The 22,474-nt window shown below is 40.4% G+C and overlaps 1 protein-coding gene across 13 annotated transcripts; it reads left to right on the forward strand.

Annotated features, from left to right (window-relative positions):
• The first annotated feature begins 1,090 nt into the window (after positions 1-1,090).
• abi2b (abl-interactor 2b) lies at positions 1,091-22,443 on the forward strand. 13 transcript variants are annotated; one of them, XM_051427780.1, is made up of 12 exons: positions 1,091-1,267; positions 5,712-5,879; positions 6,526-6,702; positions 7,750-7,767; positions 8,352-8,458; positions 11,921-12,067; positions 14,178-14,302; positions 14,609-14,809; positions 17,077-17,241; positions 18,567-18,653; positions 19,662-19,847; positions 19,933-22,443. In XM_051427780.1, the coding sequence occupies exons 1-12, from the start codon at positions 1,151-1,153 to the stop codon at positions 20,106-20,108; spliced, it is 1,674 nt and encodes a 557-aa protein (XP_051283740.1). In that variant the 5' UTR covers positions 1,091-1,150; the 3' UTR covers positions 20,109-22,443. The 13 variants fall into 13 exon arrangements, with proteins under 13 accessions (XP_051283740.1, XP_051283742.1, XP_051283743.1 ...); XM_051427782.1 differs by lacking the exon at positions 18,567-18,653 and having other exon boundaries at positions 1,092-1,267; XM_051427783.1 differs by lacking the exon at positions 11,921-12,067 and having other exon boundaries at positions 1,092-1,267.
• The last annotated feature ends 31 nt before the right edge of the window (positions 22,444-22,474 follow it).

Below are 22,474 nucleotides of genomic sequence, written 5' to 3' on the forward strand. Positions count from 1 at the left end.
GATAAATCCGGTTTCAGCCGGCACATGGATATTTTTAGCTGAATGAATTATTATTACAAAGGCCCTTTAGCTGCTTCTGAAGGGCCCTTCGGCAAGTTTCCGTTTGCTCACCAGAGCCAGGCCTGCTGCTCTGTAACTGTGGGACGGAGTAATAAAAGAGGGATCACCCTCGGGAGATAAATATAGTCTTATTTTTATTACAAGTATTTTATTCACTGAGATAGTGTGTCACTACAACATCTCTGGACTGAAAACTAATAAAAGTCTGGCTACATTAAACATTATTTTGCTAACAAAAGTAGTTTACCAATTGGTATGTTTAATAATGTTAACATTATTAAAGTCCCCTTCAAAAATATGTTTTTCTTCTTGTTGATTGGTTCATTCAGTTGGATGTTTGATCTTCACTGTGCAAAATGATGTGCAGATAAAAGGTGGACTAAATGATCTTTCTGAAACAATTTTAAGGGGGAAATAATAAACGCAGTAACAGAATCTGGATCCAGATCTGATCAGCACTGCCTAGTTTCATAGCTTGATCTGAGTTTGGTGAATTGAGGTGGACAGACTCACCGAGAATGAGCTGTCAATCACAAGGTAGCCCCGCCCTAAAGCATCCATGGCTTTATCATCTACTTTACTCTAAATTAGACCATAATTTACTAAATGAACATCATGCTGAATGGAAGAAGACTGAAAACAAGCAATTGATCCATTGTACATAGTGTGAATGTTTGTAACATCAGAAATAGTGTGATGTAGAAACCACCAGTGCACATACACTTTAAACAATTTGCATATTCATAGTTTATGAAAGTTTGAATGAGGTAGAAGGAGTAGCTGGATTTATTTTAAGGGTTTAAATATGAAAATTATACTTTTTTTTGTGCAGAAACTCCACATTAGAATTTTTTCACCCCCCAAAACATAAATATCATATTGTATAAATGTTTAAATACATGAATGATGGGGATCTCTCTCTCTCTCTCTCTCTCTCTCTCTCTCCACCAGCGCCTGGGAGAACCCTGCAGTACCGCACACAGCCGCGGGGGGCGCCAGCGAGCACACACACACACACACACACACACACACACACACACACACACACACACACACACACACAGAGCACCGCTCCGCTAAAGATGTGAAAATGGCGGAGCTACAAATGCTTCTGGAAGAGGAGATTCCAGCAGGACGAAGCGCTCTACTGGACAGTTTCACCAATTTGGAAAGAGTCGCGGAGTACTGCGAGAGCAACTATGTCCAGGTAAGCTGTCACACCTGTGGGAGAGAAGAAGGTGTAGTTAGTTTTTTTTTTTTTTTTTTTTTAACGGGCATCAACTGATGCTAGGCTAGCCGTGTTAGCTGGCTGGCTAGCTTCAGCTAAAGCACAAACAACCCGCAATCGGGGCGTTTTTTTTTTTTTTTTAAATCCCATCACTAAATCCAAGCATTAACACACTATCCTGCTGAATTGATGCCAAGAGGTGTTATCGGTGCTTATGGGTTCATATTTGTGTGTACATTCAACCGTGAGCTATCGCGTTAGCCAGGTAGCTGTGTGGCTGCCAGCTGCTCGGCATCACCCACGATATCTCAATATCCAAAACATGCACCGTGGAAATCAATTTCTGTGCTCTCTGCCGGGGATCGATCACTGCCTCCACAGCAGCCAGATGATCATGCAACCGGCCGGAGATGTGGGACGCGATATCAAAGCCAGATAAAATCTCTAATGAGCTTTGGTTGACAGAAGATTAACCACCGTGACAATGTTAGCAGCAACAGCAGATTTCTGATGTTTGACTGAAACATTGCTGCTGCTGCATAATACACTTGAGTTATTGCTTTTTAACCCCTGATTTAAAATAAAAAAAGAAGCTCGGTTTAAAACCTGTGCAGCTTTTGGTTTATTATCAGAATTCATTGTGTTTTTTTGGGGGTTTTTGAGCATTTTCTGTGAGAGATGAAGTCAGTCAGCTGTTGATTTGTGTTTTATTCTGTGTCTGTATCAATGCAGTCAATCCCATTCAGAGCTTTGGTAATTTTCTGCAGGTGTGATCTCACTTTTTGCACACTTTTTTTTTTTTCGAGGCCTGTCAGCACACAAGGGTTGATATTTGGGAGCACACTGTTTGCTGGGAGAGGTTTTTTTTTTTTTTTTTTGACAAGGTGTGATACTGAAATCTGACATCCTTGATGAACAGGGCTGATCAGGTCTGACAGGTTGCCCCGTAAAGGAGGAGGAGGAGGAGGCTGGCGGCCCTTGGATGTTGGCAGCTTGCTGTCTGGCAAGCTGCCCTGGTTTCTTCTCACCCTGCAATGTTTTCCCAGCTGCTGTCAGATGGGTATTACCACTTATAGATCAGTTGGACAGAAGTATTTGTCAGAGGGATTTTTAGTGGGATACCTCACCTCTCCCTCTCAGCCCTAATTTACATCTTCGCCCTGTCATGTGTGTCTCTAAGCCAGGTTTTGTGTATCATTAGTCATGTAGGATTGGACACTTGTTGATCTTGTTAGGTGGTTTTCATAAGAGTGCTTTTAAAAATTCTTCGTATATAACAATTACTGTGGCCGGGATAGCGTAGATATTGGATTTTTCCTGTTGTAGTTCACATGCTACAGGTGTGTGAACTGAAATTGCCTCTTTATTTTGAGGAGTAAGGGTGGTTTGTTTCATTCAGGTATCGGTTGTGAGGTGAGAAAACAGATTCACAGCCTTTCCGATAGTCACGTTGCTCTGTAAGCCAGAAATAAATGGTGGATAGATTTTCTTCCAAAGTCGTTGATGTTTTTAGATCACAGAAAACATCTTCAGCTTCTTAAAACTGGAGCAACTAAGAATATGATATAAAATCATACATGTTTGACCAGCTACCTTGGAATTATTTCAGTCTGTGAATAATTACAGAAACTATTTAGGAAAATATAATTAAAACAAACACCAAAAAGATAATTACTCTCTTCAAAACAGTATAGTAGAAGACCGTGCAACAACAAAAACACTTACGCCAGCATTTTATTATGTTGAGACTCTATATTGGATTATTTTAAAACATTTTTTAAACTCACAAAGATAACATCAAGAAAATGTCGACACAGCATAAGCATATTCCTCTGTAATCATATCAGGTGTCAGCCAGATGTGACCGATCAATATATAAATCCATCAGTGACATATAATTCATTGTTTCCTCCTTCAGTTTTAGGTGATGCAGCAATCCCTGGCATCATGTTACCTTACATTTAAATGATTCCAATGCATTTCACTCAGTGTGGTACAGATTTTATAATCTAGGATAAAGAGAGCACTGGTAAAGAATCATATGAGCTGAACTCTGAGGTGAGTTATTTGTGTCAGGTCTGATCAGCACACCAAAACTGTAAAGTATGACACCAACTAGACTCTTATAGGGTGGATTTTCTTGATCTAAGGCATATAAAATGTTACCGTGGTCCATCCATCCATCCTTCAACAAAATATTGTAAGACCTGTCTTTTAATAAGTGTGGCAGAAAGATCATTTACGTCTCTTTTCTGCCCCTGGAGGTACAGCTACACTCCTGACTGTCACACAACCTGTTTGTCCTCATTCTCCAGCAATGCTGCATCCGCCACACACCTTCAAATGATGCTGTGTGTGATAATTTGTTGGATTGAGTCGCACTTTTTGATTCCTCTAGATATGTATCTTGTATTACAAGCGTGCCCTGTTTTACATAAAAGAGACATATAACCACTGAGTAGGGTTGTTCCAATACGAATACTGGATCAGGTTTTTATTAGCCCCAGCACTGTCCCATTCTCCATATATTTCATGACCAGTCCTTTTCTGGCTGGTTTATCTTTATATTTTAGTTAATGTATGTATTTGTTAATGTTTCACAAAGGGTTTAACCTGCATCCAACAAAAACTGCAGTTGTGCTTACAGCCACTTGAGGCTGGCTCCAAAAGTGAGTCAACCGTCATAAGCTCCCATATTATCATGTTATTAACTTTACAGCATAAATAAACATGTTTACAGTCTTATCAATTTACATTTGACATGTTATCATAGGGCCACACTGGAAATACAAAACTGTAGGAAGTTTTAGAGTAATTTCAATTAATAAATCGGTCAATATACAATATAACAATCACAATCCAAAGGCTGCTGTGACATAGAGTATGTTGTAATCCATCTGCAGCTATGTTGTGTACACAGAAGGAGGTGCATGCTGGGTTGGAAATAGATTATAAATGGTTTATAGATTATAAATTATTTTTATTATCAATTACTCTGCAGATTGTTTCCCAGAGTAATCAATTAAAATGCCAGAAAATAGTAATGCCCTTTGCAAATTTCCATGTAATAATCAGTTTACGACAAGTAAAAAATAAAAATTCTTACAGTTGAGAGACAAGAACAAGCAATTTTTTGGCCTTTTTTGCTGCAGATATTACTTTAAAGACAAATTGACTCATAGATATAGTTTTATTTAAATAATTAAGTATTCCTATGCTGTTACAACTCTTTTTGCATGCTGTGATACACGCAGTGTCACTAAGGAACACCGTTTCCCAGCAGAAACATTAGCTGATCCATCTGGCCTTTGATGCTCCTGTTGATGTGCCCACGCTGTACCCACGGCCCAACCAGATGCCTCAGAAAACTGCTTTCACGCTGGCTGCAGCTGTAATACTTCCCAGCCATTAAAATTTTTGTTTTACTTGACTAAACTGTTACTTTGTGGCACTGAAACTTTTTAATGCAGCAGTTTCCCCTCCATCCTGCTGCCACAAATTGCACTGAGGTTCTCATCTCACTCAGTTTTTAGTTGTTAGATATGTAACTATCCTGCTCCTGGATGATCATATTTAGTTTTAGGTATCCTAAATCAAAGGATACATTAAGCATTTGATATCTAGTGTTAACTCAGTTTAATGTTCTTTCAAATATACTTGAGTACGGATCAATGCTGCAACCACTAGTGTTACAGGATTGGAGGATTCGTGAAACACAAATGCTTAAAACAACAAATCATAAATGTGTATTTCACCTTTTTTTATTTTATTGCTTTAATTATAAAAACAAATTGAATACTGAGACTCATTTAACCTTCAGTGTTGATATGTAACATGTGTTTTTACTTTTGTTAATGGTCAACTATCACATTAAATATTTAAACACGTGAAGTTTCTTATCTTCATTTCATTATGTTGAGTTGAGAGTTTTCATATCAGAGCTGCATTACTGTATGTGAAAAGAGCCGCAACAATTAGTCAACCAATGGATGGATAAAGTAATAATCAGCAAAGCTTTTGTTAATTGATTTGTCATTTTTCAAGTAAGAAATGTCAAACTTTTCCCACTTCACTGATGTTATTTGTGAGGATTTGCTCCTTGGCTTTTCTTCGTTTTTAAAAAAAATCTTAGTAGTTCTTAGCCTAAGGTGACAATAAATTGATTATAGTTGGTATTTGGAGTGTTGGTCACAATTTATGGAGTAATTTATTAATTGAGAACATATTTGGCACATTAATCATTAATGAAAATAACAGTTGGTAACACTATATTTCCTAAATGTCTGTGTTTCTTCACCCTCCTCAGTCAGTGTAGATGGCTCTGGACAGACGGCTTCCTTTGCACACTACAAAATGCAAATATTCTCTTTTTTTAAAAGTCAAATGTCACTCTTCTCTTTGCTCACTCCTGTCTCTTGTTCAGTCTCCAGACAAGCAGAGGGCGCTGGAGGAGACCAAGAACTACACCACCCAGTCTTTGGCCAGCGTAGCCTACCTGATCAACACACTGGCCAACAATGTCCTGCAGATGCTCGACATCCAGGCGTCACAGCTCCGCCGCATGGAGTCCTCCATCAACCACATCTCACAGGTCGGTGACTGACACACACAACTTGCACACATTAGCTTTTAGGCTCACCTTCCAAGAATAATGCTTACCCCACCTGTTCGGGTGCCGGATTTCATTATTGCGATTATGGTTACAGACCTAAAAACCAGAGTTGAAAGGAGATTGAATATTGGACTTAAATTCACCAGATAGACAGATACCTGACTCCAAATGAATGACAATGTTGCTCCATAACTGCTGGATGTATAAATAAGCAACTGTTCGCTACCATGTTCTCTATAACTCTTAAAATGTGATAATATGTAATGTTCATAAGTTGTTTCTTCTGCTTAGAGTGGCCCCAAACTAGAACCCTTGTATAAAGAGTGAAGCTTCACTAGAGACGATGCACATCACATATGTGCATGTATAATTCAGTATATCTGCAGTGCAGGAAAATGTGTAGGTGCTTGGTGCACACTGGATTAAAATAAATCTTTTTGCATTGGTCTGACAACTTGGATAAAGTTTCTTCAACATGCAACAGGATTTGTAGGCGATGAAGTCATCTGAACCATCTGTCTTTCGTAATAAAGACACTACAGGTTTTTAGGATTTAGAAAACAGGCAGCAACATTTTTTTCTAGTGTTTTTAATTTAAAACAAAAACGTCTTCAATTGTCTTCAGACGGTGGACATCCACAAAGAGAAGGTAGCCCGACGGGAGATTGGCATCCTCACCACCAACAAGAACACATCCCGCACACACAAGATCATCGCCCCAGCCAATCCCGAGAGGCCTGTGCGCTACATCCGCAAGCCCATCGACTACAGCATGCTAGACGACATGGGCCATGGAGTCAAGGTGGTCATTTTGTTCTTTTCCCCTTAATTTTATCAATTAGACTTAATTGTGTGGGTGAATCACTGCTGCCAAATGAAAATGTAAAGGCCTTAATTAAGCTCTGTTGGATTTTGTTGTACTGGTATTTAAAGTGAAACAGATGTGTTTACATCAGGGCGGGTGGGAAAATGAGTAGTAGTTAATTTGGGCAATAGAAAACCCTGCTAGTGAAGTAGTTCTCAGTCTTTTGAATAAGGATTTTAAGTTGCTAGAAAATATTAAAAGCAAACGTCTGCTGCACAAAATTATGTTTGCTTTTCTACCTTTTTTAACCTTTGCTTTTTTTGTATGAAATACTGTGTAGTTTTACCTCCCCAGGCCTCTAAAAATGACTCAAACTAATAATCTGAGAAAAAAAAGAAATCAAGGGACAAACACTTGAGAGCTATTGTGCTGGAGTGTTAGTGTTTTTTCTATTTTAGTATGTTTTTTATTAGTCAGTTAAAAAGAGTGGTGAACTCTTACAAAAATAAGTCAGAAATGGGATTGCTACTGTGTTGATGGGGGGGTATTCACTGCAGAAAATATAATGGAAAGGACTCTTGGAGGTCAAACAATCACTACTGGGTTTCAGTGACAAGTAATGTAAGAAAAAAATCAATTTCTCAGGGTTTTCTCTTGGGTTGGAAACTAAATTCAACTCCCTGTTGGTGTAAATCTGTCACCTGCTACTGCGAACAGGTTCCTGTGCAATGATCATTTCATTTAATAAAGTGGTGAAAGTGGCTGGTTTTTGAAAGCTAGTCTCCCACCGACTTTCTGAACAAAGACAAGCTTGTTTTCCAGAAAATCGAATCACTAGCTTCGTCTTTACAAAGGTCTCAAAGAAAGAATTCCTTAGATTTCAACACTGAGCCATTGTTGCCTGAATCTAACCAGCTTGGCTTTATGTACCACAGGCATGAATAATTGTTTGTCTCTCCTTCTTCACACACTAATTCTCTGATTTCTTCTTCTCTCTCTCTTTTTTTTCTGCTTGCCTAATTTTATCTTTATAATCAACTGTAGTGGTTGCAAAGGTTTAAGGTAAGACTTTCAAAGTAAAAGCCTCAAACGAGGGAGGTTTTTTGTGATTTCTGAATGAGTTGTTTTGAATTGCGGTGAGAGCTTTACTTTCTCTTTTTAATTTTTTATTTTATTTATTTTTTACATATTAAGGCATTTGTGTGCTGTTAAATGATTATGGGGCATTTTGAAAAATAAATGTATGTGCTTTCTTGTTTCTTGATGAGTAGGTTGATGCCACCCTCATTTCCATCTGTTCAATATGATGCTGGCGATGGTTAGCTTAGCATAATGACCGGACAGGAAACTTTTTGTGGATTTAAGAAGATATATAACATGTTTTAGATAATGAGCTTTAGAAGTGCTGGTAGGTGGACAAAGCCAGACTAGCTGTTTCCAGTCTTTATGCTAAGATAATTACCCCCTGGCTCCAACTTAACGGTGATCAGACGGATAGGAGAGTGGTATCGATCTTTTAATGTAACTCGGCAAGAAATGAATAAATACAATTCTCATAATGTTTTCATTTATTTGTTTTAATGGTCCTGTATCTGAAGTTCTTTGGTTAACTAACAGATTTCTACTCCCGTGCTCTCTTCCTGTAGGCCAGCGCTCAGAACATGAAGGCCGGAGGAGGAGGCGGACTCCCTCGCACCAACCCCCCCACACAGAAGCCCCCCAGCCCGCCCATGTCAGGGAAAGGGACTCTTGGGTATGTAACACCTTGACGCATGTTCACATGGACGTACAGGATGCAGAGTTTTGTCCGTCCGAGGCTGAATGTAGCTGAGTTTTTGTGGCTTCCGTCAGATAGACCTGGTTGCTCCCAGTTTCATCATCACTACTTTACCTCCTTGTTTAATTAGTTTCCCCAGGGTAGTTTAAAATGCCATTCTTATCACAGTGGTAATCTTTGTTTGGGTTTTTCATCTGTGCTGGTGAGACAGGATTGGGGGTCTGCTTTTCTAAGAAGTTTCTCTTCTTTCTCTCTTTGTGCAGGAGAGATTTTCTAACTCCATGCTGGAATTTGGCTCTGTTATGGTTTCTTGCACTTTCTTGCAGCTTTTCTGAATTGTTAGGACTTGAGACACATCTGATCTACCTACAGTAGCAGCAAATACACCAAGACTTTACAACCTTTAAAACTTTGATCCATTCGCTCATCATGAATACACGCTTGTTCCTCTTCTGGGTGGAAAGCTGGAAAAAGAAACATGATCAATGTTTGCTTCTTAAAACAGCAGAGCTTTTACGACACAGGGACAAAAGTTGTGCTTGCCTGATGTCTTTAGACCAAGAATAATACTATAATAGATATTAAGTTTGGGTCAACATGCTCTAAACGGATAAGAAAATAATATTGTAAAACATTTGGCACTTATGATTTTTTTGAAGTTGCACAGTCCCTATTCATTTTCAGAATTGCATAGTTCAGTAAAATGATTGCAGAATAACCTCTCCTCAATTGCCCTTACTGGGTAACTTTCTTTTTTGAATTTATGACACACAAGAGTTTTATTTCACAGCAGGACACATAGGTTTGTACGTAGAGATTCATACCTTAATGGACTCGTTCAAACAACAACTTGAGTTTTTGAATTGAAAGGAACAGCTTTTAGAGGAGATTTTAGTTCAAAGCAGCTTTTGTGGTCAGCTCTCCAGACCACCTGACTTGCATGTGTTTTGGACTGTGGGTGGCAACCAGAGGAAACCAACACAGATACGTTGACAACATGCAAAGTCCATACAGAAAGTACAGCGCAGTGAGATGACAATACACAGCCAACACAGGGTGCTTTTAACACGAACCTGTCAAATTTCAGCATGCAGTTTGATAAAATACAAAGAAGACATGTAATTATTTCTGGAAAGCCCCTTCTGCTGTTGCGTCTGAGCCAGAATTTTAGCAGACCTTTGTGCGGGCGGGGAGCTCTCACATCTCCCAGTCTTCAACCTTTTATTGGCATTTGTCTAATGCCGGGGGACAGGAGGAGCGCTGTCACAAAGGTCACCACCAGGAACTCAACTGTTCTTGACGGCAGTGCTAAACAGGGTGGGAATTACCAACAGCTATCAGCTGGATCATGTTAAGTCTTCACTTTGTTCTGCTTTATTTTATGAGCATGACAAACTGCTAAGTATTTTATTTTAATTAAGCCGTTCCAAACATGCCCACTTAATCAGGATTAGAGCCTGAGCGATACATTTCCGTGGACGATGTTAGTTGCCAGTTTAAATGATCAGAGATATATCAGTTTTGCCATATTTATCTTTTTATAAAAGTAAATTGTCTAATAGAACAATGGTCTAGCTTCAGGGACAAGAAAACACTAAATTTGTCAAGTAAGAAGCCTATTAAGTCTGGATGATTGTTAAAAATGATAAAAAAAAAAACATAATACAAAAAAAAAAGTAATATATGAAATATGCATAAAATATGTTACTTTCAGAGTCAGTTTACTAAATTTAGTCAGTAGTGTGTCGTCATTTCTCACCCTGATAGTGTGTCTGTCACTTTGTGTTAATGATGAGAGTTAATGGGGGAAAAACTGTTCATGTTGTTTCTATACATTGTCTGTAAGACGGAGATGTTCTTGCTGTTTTCTGTTCTGTGTGTCTGACTGTTGAAGGTATCTCTTATCCTACAGGGACTCTGCTAGTGCAGCACATAAATGTTGTGTTCTTGTCACCCATGGGACCTTCCTGGGCGTCAAGTGCTGTTTGTGTTTCTGTGTGAAAATGTGTGTGTGTGTGTGTACGTCAGCCCCCTCTGTCTGAGTGTGTCCACCCCTTCATATTGACCTTCAGAAGCGTGTGTCAGTGTGTGTGTGTGTACGTGTGTGTACGTGTGTTTGTGTGTCTCAGTCCCTTCAAGACGCATGTCGATCAACCACAGCTCCAACCCTCCCATGATGCACCTTCTGCCGCAGCATGTGGCTACGGACGGACATCTTACTTGTGGTTTTTAATTTATCGTTTCTCCTCTGTTATTCAAATTCCTCCTTGTTTTTCAAACTTACTTTCAGTTGTGTGTTTGTGACCCAGCCCGCCCACTCCTGGCTGCCCCATATTCCTCATAGCAACGTTTTGCCATGGCAACAGTGCTCAGAGATGGGTCACCCTGCTGTGTCAGCTGGGAAATTTACTTGCCAGTACATCTTTTCAGGCCCAGATCAATAAATCTTAGGGTTTTTATGTTCCCCCATTTTAAAACTGAGGACACCATCAGCATAGCGCTGCTGTGAGGTTAAAAACCACTCTATGCTTTTATTTAATGAATTTGTAGGTTTATAGTTCTGATTGAGTAGGCGGGAATTCACCGTCTTGACCTGACACTTTGGCAGGACAGATGGGAATTAAATTCAGACAGTATCTCTGATACCTTTTGAAAAATCTTATTGTATGTAGTTAATATATTACTTTTTGCCGTCTTTCACAACAGAATTTACAACCAGATGTTATGTAGCTCCCCGACACAACCAAAAAAACATGTCCAGTCAAGACAACAAGAAGCATATCGTGTGTGTACTTTTACTGTGCTGCTATTCCATCGGATTGTTTGTTTTTCCTGTGCCGTCCAGAAGGTGTTGTTGGTCTGCCTGAATCCGTGTGAGTGCAGCATAAGTGTCGTACACACACCAGATTAAAAGAGAAAAATACAATTATTTCTTGTGTTTCAACCTCAATTGGCCCACGTTATAGGGTATTGTACTTAAATGTGATTTGAAGTTGAAGATTTGAGAGAATGTCTTCCTCAGTACATACCTTGGGTGCAATTTGTTAATAAACAAATGTAAGGAATTTTCTAGAACATCAAACAAAATACTGTAGTCAAATTGTTTTAATATATAATATCAGTGTTAGCCTCCCACACTCTGTTAGGATCTAGTTTCAAGGTAATAAATATACTGTCTCTTTCATTAAACTGGAACAAGCCTACAGCGTTCATCTGATGAGGAGTGATTTTTAGCCGACAGCAGCGATAGCTTTTGCGTCCTGACTCCGCCCGACAACACCTGTGGATTCACCCCAGCCAACCCCGATGTTCACACCCCGTTTTTTTAAGTTTGCACTTGTTTGTTTCTTGCTCTCCTCCTCCTCCCCCCTCTACACTTCTCTGTGGATGCCCCTTCCCTCTCCCCCCTCGACTCCTGTCCTCCTGACCCTCTCGCAGGCGCCACTCCCCCTATAGGACGCTTGAGCCAGTGCGTCCACCCGTTGTCCCTAACGACTACGTCTCGAGCCCGACGCGCAACATGGCGCACCCTCAGCAGAGCCCTGCACGCACTGCATCCGTTAATCAGAGGAACCGCACGTACAGGTACCCCACTCCCCCTTCCCAGCATGCCTCTCTACACTTCTTAAACACGTCCCCCTTTTTCTCTACCTCCTCCCCCCTTCTTCTTCTCCTCTCCTACACTTACAGTGCGAGCCAACTGTTGAACATGCCTTCTTCTCTGAAATGACTCCTCGTGGAAAGTGTAATACTTTTACTCCCTCCTTCTTATTTTATTCTACCTAAAGTCACAAGTTTGACCAACATTCAGGTTTTTGTGCTACAGTTTGATTGACAGTTTATTTGGAAATCCCTCACCTGTATTGTCTCCTCGCTGCTCAGATAAGGGCAAAGATGTTGGGACTTGGTAGAGATACAGAGCTGTATTTAGCACAGCAAGATGCAGGTTCCTATGGTAATAGTCATTAAATAGGCAGCGTCGCCCCCACAGTCCTGTCAAACCAATGTCAGCTCATCTCCCAAGACGAGACCCTTTCATCCCAAACACGGAGAGTTATTCATAGATTCCCCTGTCTGCCGTGACATAAGTAAAAGCATGGGGTTTGAGGGGGGAAAAAAAACAACATGGAAAGTTTCGTCATTCCGCCCCATCTGTTGGCCGAACGTTTTTAATATTTCTGGTCCGGAAATAGACTAGATAACTTTTCCCTGACTCTCCTTGCAGCACTCTTTATCTGCACCGCTCCATCCACAGCTCATTTTCCTCATCTCTCAACCATGCGCTCTTTTCTGTCGTACAAAAAGTGTGCTCCATATGTCTTGATGCTTCCTGCTTCCAGCGTGTCATATCTTTGTCTTTGTCTTGTGTCGCTGCTGCGTCACCTGTGTCACGTTTCCTTGGTGAGGCTTCCAGCTGCTTTTTTTTTATCACTGTGACATAGTCATTTCAAAGGCATAGCACTAACCCATCAATGCTCTTGAGGGTGCCACATTAATAATGAGTTATTGTGAAGACTTCAGCATGCTAAACACAGCTAACCTGGACTGTATTACTTTAGGCTGGTTGCACATCCAGGGTTGAGTTTTACCCAGAATACATAGCAGGATAAGAAAGATGAAAGATATGAGGAGTTTTATTCCAAAATAAAAATTCTCTTACCTTAGCAAATTATTTGTGTATTAGCCCCTTTCCATTGCAGGAACTTTTAAAGGGGCCCAGGAAACATTTCAGGAACTTATCTCTGGGACTAAAGGCGTCAATATTGTCCAAACAAACTGCTTGCTGGATGGTCAACCCCTTCGTCCTCACACCTTTTCCACGTGGGAATTGGTGGGCTGTGTTAAACAATTCCTGTAACTTTCTGAAACTGACAGCCTGATGAGCATGCCCACCTCACAAATGAATTACCCACGTGTGCAAGGAGGAACCTTTCTTGGTACTTTTTATCTTTAAAAACGAGTCTATGCCTTCTGAAAGTATACACCGATATCCCCATAGTTAAACAATTGTTGTCCTCTTTAGGGCTTTTCAACCTACATCATCGTTCACACAATGAGGAAGCAGTGGTTGCAACTAGTATCAATATTAGGACGAAGGATGTACGTTTCTTTATTGATTTGAATTTAGCTTGCAAATGAGCTGAAGCAAATAAGAGACTGACAGAGCAGTGATTGAGAACACAAAGCTAGTGTAATTTGCTGATTATTTCATCACAGTTACTAAAGCAGAAATAAATAACCCTCACTTAGCACATCATCAGTCTCCTTTCCATTATTACATATAATCAGATATCAGAGTTGCACCACAGTAAACACAACAACAACAGAGTGACTGTCTTCTCTCTGTTGTTACTTTTCAAATGCCGCCATCATTCTTTTACTTATCGGACCAATTTGCCAAATCTTCATAAGATACGATGAAGCCCAAGCGGGAATTCTCTTTAGTCCCTGAGTTTAGTTGCTGTGGCTCCTTAGTTCCTGGAGCTATGTGGTTGGAAAGGGGCTATATGTGAAAATTGTATTGCTCTGTTAGGTAGAGACATTTTATAAACAACAGAAACTGTATTACATTTTCAAGCTTTTTTATTTTGACTGTAAAGAAGCACAATCTAGTCACCGGGGTCTGTGTACGTCGGTGTGATTGAGTGTGCTTGAGCGTTTGGTCTGACGTGTTTGCTGCCCTACTCGCCACCAGCAGTGGGAGCAGCGGAGGCAGCCACCCCAGCAGCAGTCGCAGCAGCAGCCGAGAGAACAGCGGCAGTGGCAGCGTGGGCGTGCCCATCGCTGTGCCGACCCCAGCCCCGCCCACCGCCTTCCCAGGTAACACTTGCTTCCTGTTTCCTCTCCAAGCAGATGACTGCAGAATCTGTGTGTGCCTGAAACTAACTAACTTGACTTGACTAATCTTTGTTTAGTATCCAGGATTCCTACATGCTTTAGGTGTGAAAGTGAAATGAAAGTGAAATGAGGATGTGTAGGAACCCTCAATCTACTGGAATCCTTTCCTACCTTCTCACTTTATCTTGTCTTGACCTCCCTCACCCACCTTTTCTCTTCTTCCTTATCTTTTTTTATTTTTCACTTTTTACCTCTGCAATCCCCTCGCCCATGACACCTCAATTTCAGGCCCTGCCCCTTCCAACCCAGCTAAACCTCCCCCCAACACTGCCACCACCCCTGGACCCCCAACCTCCGCCCTAGATGGCCCCCCACAGGCCCCCAATCCCCCTGTAGAGATCCCGCCTGTACCCCCACCCCCTCCCCAGCTCCCTGCCTCTGCAGCCCCCACTGGCACAGGCCCCGCTCCTTACGGAAACCCTGCACAAGGTGAGTGTAACCCGATGGGAGAAGCTCACCCACTCCTCTGCTCACCCGCCATCCCGCCTCCCCCTCCTGCTTGCGAGACCCAGATGCATTCACCCACTGGCATGCCATCGTATTGTCTGACCACTTGCTCAACAAAACAATTCAAATGAGTCACAATTGTCAAGTTAATGGGATACCTGGGATTTCAACCTGAGTATGTTTGTACAAATCTTTAAGGGTAATTTTACATCTAATCTTCAAATGAACTCTGGTGCTTATGCCAATTTGGTTTAGTTTGTGTAAGCTGGTATATAAAAGCTGTCAACTACAGGTCTAAATATGTGATTTTGGCATACATTTAAAAGTTGAACTACTATTAAATCCGTCTGCAGATGGTTAACCGTCCATAAAGCTGTGTGTGTGTGTGTGTGTGTATGTATATGTGTATATATATATATATATATATATATATATATATATATATATATATATATATATATATATATATATATATATATATTCAATAACTTAACCATGGTAACACGTTTGCGTGTCCAATCAGAAAGTGAAAAGGAGTGTGTTGTGTTCATGTCCTACATGTTTTTTGGCAGTTGCTCAGTGTAAAAGTGAGTGAAACGATGTGACAACACAGTAACGCCTCACTCGCTCTGGAAAAACTCCCAACTAGAAACACCAGCAGTCTTCGCAGAATGGTCCACTAATTATCCCAATTCCCCAGAGCTGTGGCGTTTGCGTCCCACGGCTCGCCAGTTTTCAGTTTAATAAGTGACCCTGTTAACTGGCAACTTCAAGCCAAATATGTTAACTATTTGGCAGAAAGTCGCCAGTTAACAGGGAAACAGACCCTGGAGGAAAGCTAGTGCAGGTAATTAGTACAAGCTGTACCCCTTAGAAAGTAATAAGCAAAAACTAAAATGGCATACTGCACTGGTGAGTAACCCTAACGCCAAACTCAAGGCTTCAAAACGGTTCACAGTTGGTTTGAACCAAGTAAAACAAACTACAGGTGTAAAAAGTCTTAAAATTTATAATTGCATCTTAATGCTTTCAAGTTCTTGAAAATTTCAAGTCATCTGAAGTTGACCTGTCTCCGACACTGCACCAAGAATATTTTGAGGACTTTATTAGTGGGTAGGTTAAGCTTTCATATACCAGCTACAGTCTTCTTTGCCTTTTATTCAGAAATGTCCATCTCTTAAGGACTGTACACCTAATCAAAAGTGTTAAAAAATATAGTTTTGAGTACACAGATTGTAGGTAAACGAGCTAGAATTAATCTCTTATCTGCATTTCAGAGGAAGACTTTGTCCTGAAACAGTTAAGTGCTAAACAATAACTTTAACTTTAAAGGTCATTGTGGAGCACTGTCAGAATATTTATCAAAATAGCAGCTCTTCTGCCACCTTCCTCAGATTTTTCATTTTCCACTGCTGCTGGATCCTCCGCTCTTCATCATTCACAGCTTCTCATCAGCTGCCTGTGTCTGTGTTGACGATGATGATGTTCTGATGTATAATGCATGAGCTGTGTGGTGAAATGCTTGCATATTCATGTGTATTTATTCTTTGTTGTGTGCGAGTGAAGTTCTTGACATTGTAATTATCAGTTAATGTGCAGTGCTACCATTGAGGGTAGAAACTTAACACTATTAGCCAAATGTTAATACTGATGAATTATTGAAAGCATTTTTAATTATTCAGCCCTCCCACACATCAGATTTTGGCTGATTAAGTAGATAATGCATTTAGAATCTATTAGTCAATAAACAGTTGCTTTCTTGCCTTGGTGCTTTGTATTCAGCTATACAGTCATTGAGTCATGGAAAAGATTAGTTAATATCAGATTTAGATGCTTTTTTGTGAAAGAATTAGTTGATTATGAAGTGGAATTGTGAATAAAAGTGAAAACACCGGTGTGGATGAACTATGGTTGACCCCTTTTAAAAGAAAGTATGATTCATATTGAACCACAAAACAGTATAATAAGTATTTAAAATTTACTCTACTTCAGCCAAGTACAATATTAACTAATTGTACGCATTTGAATCAAAAGCAATATCTATGTAGATATTAAAAACAATGAGCTTAATTAGTTATTATTATTAAATTGTTGTAATAGATGCTTTTGTAGCTTAGGTTGCAGCTGTACCATAAAATATTCTGAACTAAGAAACTGTTGAGGATAGCTCAGGGCTAAAACATAAAATCTCTCAATCTTACCCTTTGTTAAATGACTCTTTGCTGCCCCCTGGTGTTGTCTCCTCTCAGGTGCTCCTCAGTTCTACAGCATGAACCGCCCGGTGCAGCCGCCCCAAAACCAGCAGGTGGGAGGCTCGCTGCCGTACCGCCGACCCTCGTCTGTCACCGGTCAGCCCAACATGGCCCACAACCAGAGCCAGCTCAACGGTGGGCCACACTTCGCCCAGAACCAAGGTACCGGTCACAGCCGTTAACATTTTCACATTCATGTCCATGAATCTTTTGATAGCCACGTTCCTAAATATACATTTTTAACCATAATACCTTTCAGTTTTTTCTGTTTATTAGTTATAAATCTGACATTGACTCTGAAAAGGGAGTAACTAAACTTTACAACACGAATGGAGGTGTTACAACAGAGCACCATGGCTCATTTTTCTTAGGATCAGAATTATTAATAAACTAAATTATTCATGAATAAGCCTCACTTAAACACCAGCATCCAGCTCAAAAGTTTTAAAATCTTTTTTAACCTATATTCACTGTTATAATTTACAGGAATACACAACAAATTGTTTTGAATTTAATTAATGTTATTTATTAAAGAAAACGGAACCTAAATTATTATTATTATTATTATTATTATTATTATTATTATTATCACCATCAGTGTTCTGTTTAGATGAAGGCCAATTTTTTTAAAGCTTTTTTATCCTCTTTTTATCTATTCTCTATGAATTTAAATGAATTAATGAATGCTCTGATTCAGAGTCCATCCTCTCTCCAAGCCTTTAGATTTCAGACTCCGACTCCGTTGTGTATCTGCTTCTTCTATGAGAAGATCTTCTGTCTGGTTGTGTTGTCATTTTCCATCAACTTAACTGTCCTCACCAGATTTCAACTATTCACCAGCTCTCTGTCTTCTCTGCTCTTTGCAACCTCCGTTTCTCTCTAAACTGCCTGGTTTACTCGCACATCTGTGGTCTGTTTATTTCAGTAATACAAATCTGTTTCAATTTCAATGTCAATTGGGATTCAAATAATGTCTACAGTACGTTCTTAAAGCTTGTGGAAAGCAATTTGAGGCTGCAACTAACAACAATTTCTGTCATCAATCAGTCTGCTGGTTAATTTGTCAAAAATTCATCAAATTAATTAAGCATACATTTAATTAATTAAAAAAAACATTTTAAATTAGAATATTTAGGTTTTGGACTGATAAGACAAAACAGTTTTCACATTACCTTGCTGTCTTGGAAATTGTGATTGGCTACTTGTATTATTATTTATTAAAGTTAACAAATCATCGGTTAGTGTTTTGACTATATTTTGATTAATTGGTAATGAAATTGTTGTACTGTCGTACATCTTTACATCACAGCTGCAAAGACAAATTAATAATTATGGATTTCTGTTTTGTTTACATACTGTAACTGTTGTTCTTGTTCCTGTTCTTTAACTTTATTCTTCTTGTTTATTCTAACCTCATTTTCTTCATGTCTTTGCTGTCTTATGTCCGTACTCCTCCATCTCTGTGTATTGATTCTGTTTGGTGATAGCCGGCCCGCTCGCGCCCCCTCCCCCCTCCATGCAGATCACCCCTCAGCTGCCTCTGATGGGCTTTGTGGCCCGAGTTCAGGAGACTAGTAAGTGGCCTTTAGCCCCTCGCTCCCCCCTGCATGACCACCATTGGTTTTAAGTCCTCTCCCCAACAGTTAGTTTCAGTTCGTCCCCTTTTTGTGGAATATTTTCTGACTGGAGTAAACGAGTGATCAACCTCCAACAGCAGCTGGGTCAGGGGTCACCACATTTAGGTTTCCCTAAACTGTATTTTCAGTGGCAGATTAACCCCTTTCTCAAAAAAGTTTCAGTAATTGTTTAAATAATAACACCAAGACATGTCCTTTAACACTGTGTTACTACTTGGTCAGATTTGTGGGCACAAAACATGAAGACAGGCCTGTTCTTAAAGTGTGAATGAAGCTAAAACTTTATTTTTTTTTTTAGCAATGACAAACAGAAAAAGAGGTGAAACCACTTAAAGGAAAGATTTTAATCAGTTTGTATCCATTAGACTGCACTGTCACATTCAATTTTTTGAGATTTTTTTTCTGACACTACATGTTAAAATAGATGTGAATTGTGGGAGTGTGAGATGACTACTGCGCCCTCTGGCAGCAAACGTTGGTGGTTGAGCACTCGTAAAAAGGGTGAAGGAACGCGTAAAGCATGATATGAATAATGAAGCATGTTTGTGTGTTTGTTCATGAGCACGATCATATCTCTGTGTAATTTTTCTTTGTGTCATTGTCCTCACTCTGGAAAAAAATCCTACCTCAATTTCTTTTAAATGCACGTTGTGTGTGCACATTTTGTTCCTGTCATGTCGCACCATTCTGCGTTTGGATGTTATGTTCTTACCGTTCTGTTAAGTGCTGTGGTTGTTAAGTTTTCCTTTGGTTTCCATGATGAATAAATTCACAGCACCGAGCATCTAAATGTTGTCTAAATGCATCCAGCATGGACCGTTCCTGTTCCTTTCTGCAATGCATGAGAATACCAGTCAGTCATCTGTGTCCCTCGTCTTTGTTCCTTTTTCTTAGCCTCTAATTGGTCCTCTTTTTCATTCCTGCTTGCTTGAAAATGATTTCTAGTCTCAGACGTGCCGCCCCCACCTCCACCTGCAGAGGAGCCGGTGTTTGAGGAGCCCACACCTCCTCCTCCTCCGCCAGAGGACTATGAGGACGATGAGGATGAAGAAGAGTCGGCGGTGGTGGAGTACAGTGACCCATACGCCGAGGAGGATCCGCCATGGGCCCCACGTACCTACATGGAGAAAGGTCAGTCTTCACTGCTCACTCATTACTTAGTACCTTAGTTCGCTTATTTTACCCAGTGCACTTCTTCACCCTTTTTTCCCCGCAGTGGTGGCGATCTATGACTACGCTCGTGACAAGGAGGACGAGCTTTCGTTCCAGGAGGGCGCCATCATCTACGTGATCAAGAAGAATGACGACGGCTGGTACGAGGGTGTGATGAACGGGACCACGGGCCTCTTCCCTGGCAACTACGTCGAGTCCATCATGCACTACGCCGACTGAACAATCCCCCCTCTGAGCGGATGAGGAAGAGGAGCGGGAGTAGCGTTTGATCGGGAAGGGTAGGGGAGGGAAGGGGAGCCAAGGGTTAAAGGTCAAAGACTTTGATCAGACAGAGCATGATCACCTCTGGGCGAAGAGAGAAAAGAGAGAGACAGGGGTGGGGGGAGAGGAAGAGGAAGCAGTTTTTAAAGAAGTTGCAACATGACAAACTGATGCCCAGTCACTCTCTCGACATAGGCGCCATTGTAAAGCAACCACTACTCTAGATATATCCTTCCCTGTAATGTTTCTTTCTTTCTTTATTTGACTGAGGAGGACTGAAACGGTGATGGATTTATTGTATTTTGAGAGTTTTGTGTTACACTATGAGGCCACTACATTGATTTTGCTTCATTTTTTTTGTTTTGTTTTACCAATTTGCCCTTATTTTAAACAATATTTATTTGGATTTTGTGGTGGGATAAAAATGGTGAGCAGGTAGACGGGGCTGCTGAGAGGGATTTCCACATGGCAGCCTCGGAGAAAGGGCTGGAGGAGAATGCCTTCATGTGTAGATTTTCTCCTTAACACTCCAGAGACATTCTAGAGAAAAATACTCCTCTCTATATATATAAAGTATAATGCAACAACAATATCCTCAGTGGGGGGAAAAAAAACAGTAGTTTCCGTACTTGACAAGGTATTTGGTTAGGTACCTCAGCAGGGAGTGTGCCAAAGCTGACATTCACTAGGATAAGCACATCAAATGTCTTAAGGTGACACACGCGAAGCTAGATAAAGTGGGTCAGAAAAGACGTCTGAAAGCAACCGGAAAGAGTGCTTTAAGCTCAGATTTTTGCTTATTATTTCAGTTAATTTGATCTGAAAAGTTTTTCGCCACGCAAACTGGAAAGGGGCAACTTCTAGTCACTACACGCTTCACTTTTCTGGCCAGTGTGCATTTTTCGGGTGGAAGGAAACGTCATCCAGCCCTCAACTAAGAGAGGAAAAAGCGAGAACCTCAACTGCACAATGACCTGGATTTTGAAGTCTTACTCTGCAGCTCCTGTCGTGAAAAATAGAAGTATATTAGCTCGACTGACAAGGCTAATCATTTGCAGTGTTCATATGCATTTGAGACGAAGACATTTTTTTAATTTTTGGCGTTTTACTTAGGGGTCCAGAATTGAGTTTTGCTTGCAGAGCGGCAGACTGCATGTTTCGACAAGGAAGGAAAAAAATAATTTCTTTTCTGCTCTACTGATGATTAATGTCTTAATATTTTTAGATATGGTGTGGTTTGGTTTTTGATATTCACCCACAATGACGACGATGCATTTAGGTCATTTCTAAGATGCTTGTGCCATATTGAAGTGTGTGTTGCTGTTCAGAGGTTATCACTTCATTTGCAATAAATTGGCCAGAGTGGGATGGAGTGTCATTGAACTACAAATTTACTTTTTTATTTCTTTTTTCCCCCAAATTGTTTTAAATCAAAAGCACATACATTTGTAGTAAAAAGGTGTAGAAGAAGAAATAATATAAATGTGAGATGTATTATGTCCTTTAAAACAGGACTTATTGAATATGAAAAGAAGCCAGCTGTTGTGTTGAAATGGTTTTAACCGTCGCAAGCCCCCCGATATTTCTTAACGCCGTCAGTTTAGGCGTCGTTCGTCCTCCGTAAAGTTTCCAATACGCTTGGCTGTTGGGTGTTTGCAAGGGGCTCAGTGCTTGTACTTATGTCAGAATCTTTATTTTCTATTAAAAAAAAAAAGAAATAATAACAAGTGGGTCTGTATGTGAGTCTTGCATGCCATTGTTCTTATCTGTACTGGTGTCCCTTCGTGGCGAGATCACCCATTCTAAAAAGACAAGCAGCCCTGCAGCTCTGACCAGGTACCACCAGCCTCATCCAAAGAGACTGTAAAACTTAATTCAAGCCCACGTCCGAGGAGTCGCTCTCTGACCCGTGGGGGGAGGAAGGGGAAGGGGAGGGACCCGGCTTCCTCCCCTTTCCTACAGTGGCCGTCGTTACATCAGTGGTGGGATAAAAAAAATCAGCTGCTAGTGAATCCTGCGGACAAATAAAAACCCAACAGGCCTGGAGGTGAATGATGACAAATGTAACACTCGAGCTAGACTTTCATAACACTCATAGGGTGACACTAAAATAAAAAATACACTAAGGCCCTCTGGTCTGCAGGATTCACAGCTCCCTGGAGTCACAGACGTCCCTCGGGATGTCGAGTTTAACAGTCCATAATGCCATTGTGTTGCACAGTTAAAGTTGAATTGCAGAAGTATCATATTTGTAAAATCATGAGAACAAAGACAATAAAATTATTAAGATTTATTGATGTAGTAATGCTTGGTTTCTTGTTTTT

This window comes from Dicentrarchus labrax, unplaced genomic scaffold (genome assembly GCF_905237075.1).
Source record: "Dicentrarchus labrax unplaced genomic scaffold, dlabrax2021, whole genome shotgun sequence".
Taxonomy (NCBI): domain Eukaryota; kingdom Metazoa; phylum Chordata; class Actinopteri; family Moronidae; genus Dicentrarchus; species Dicentrarchus labrax.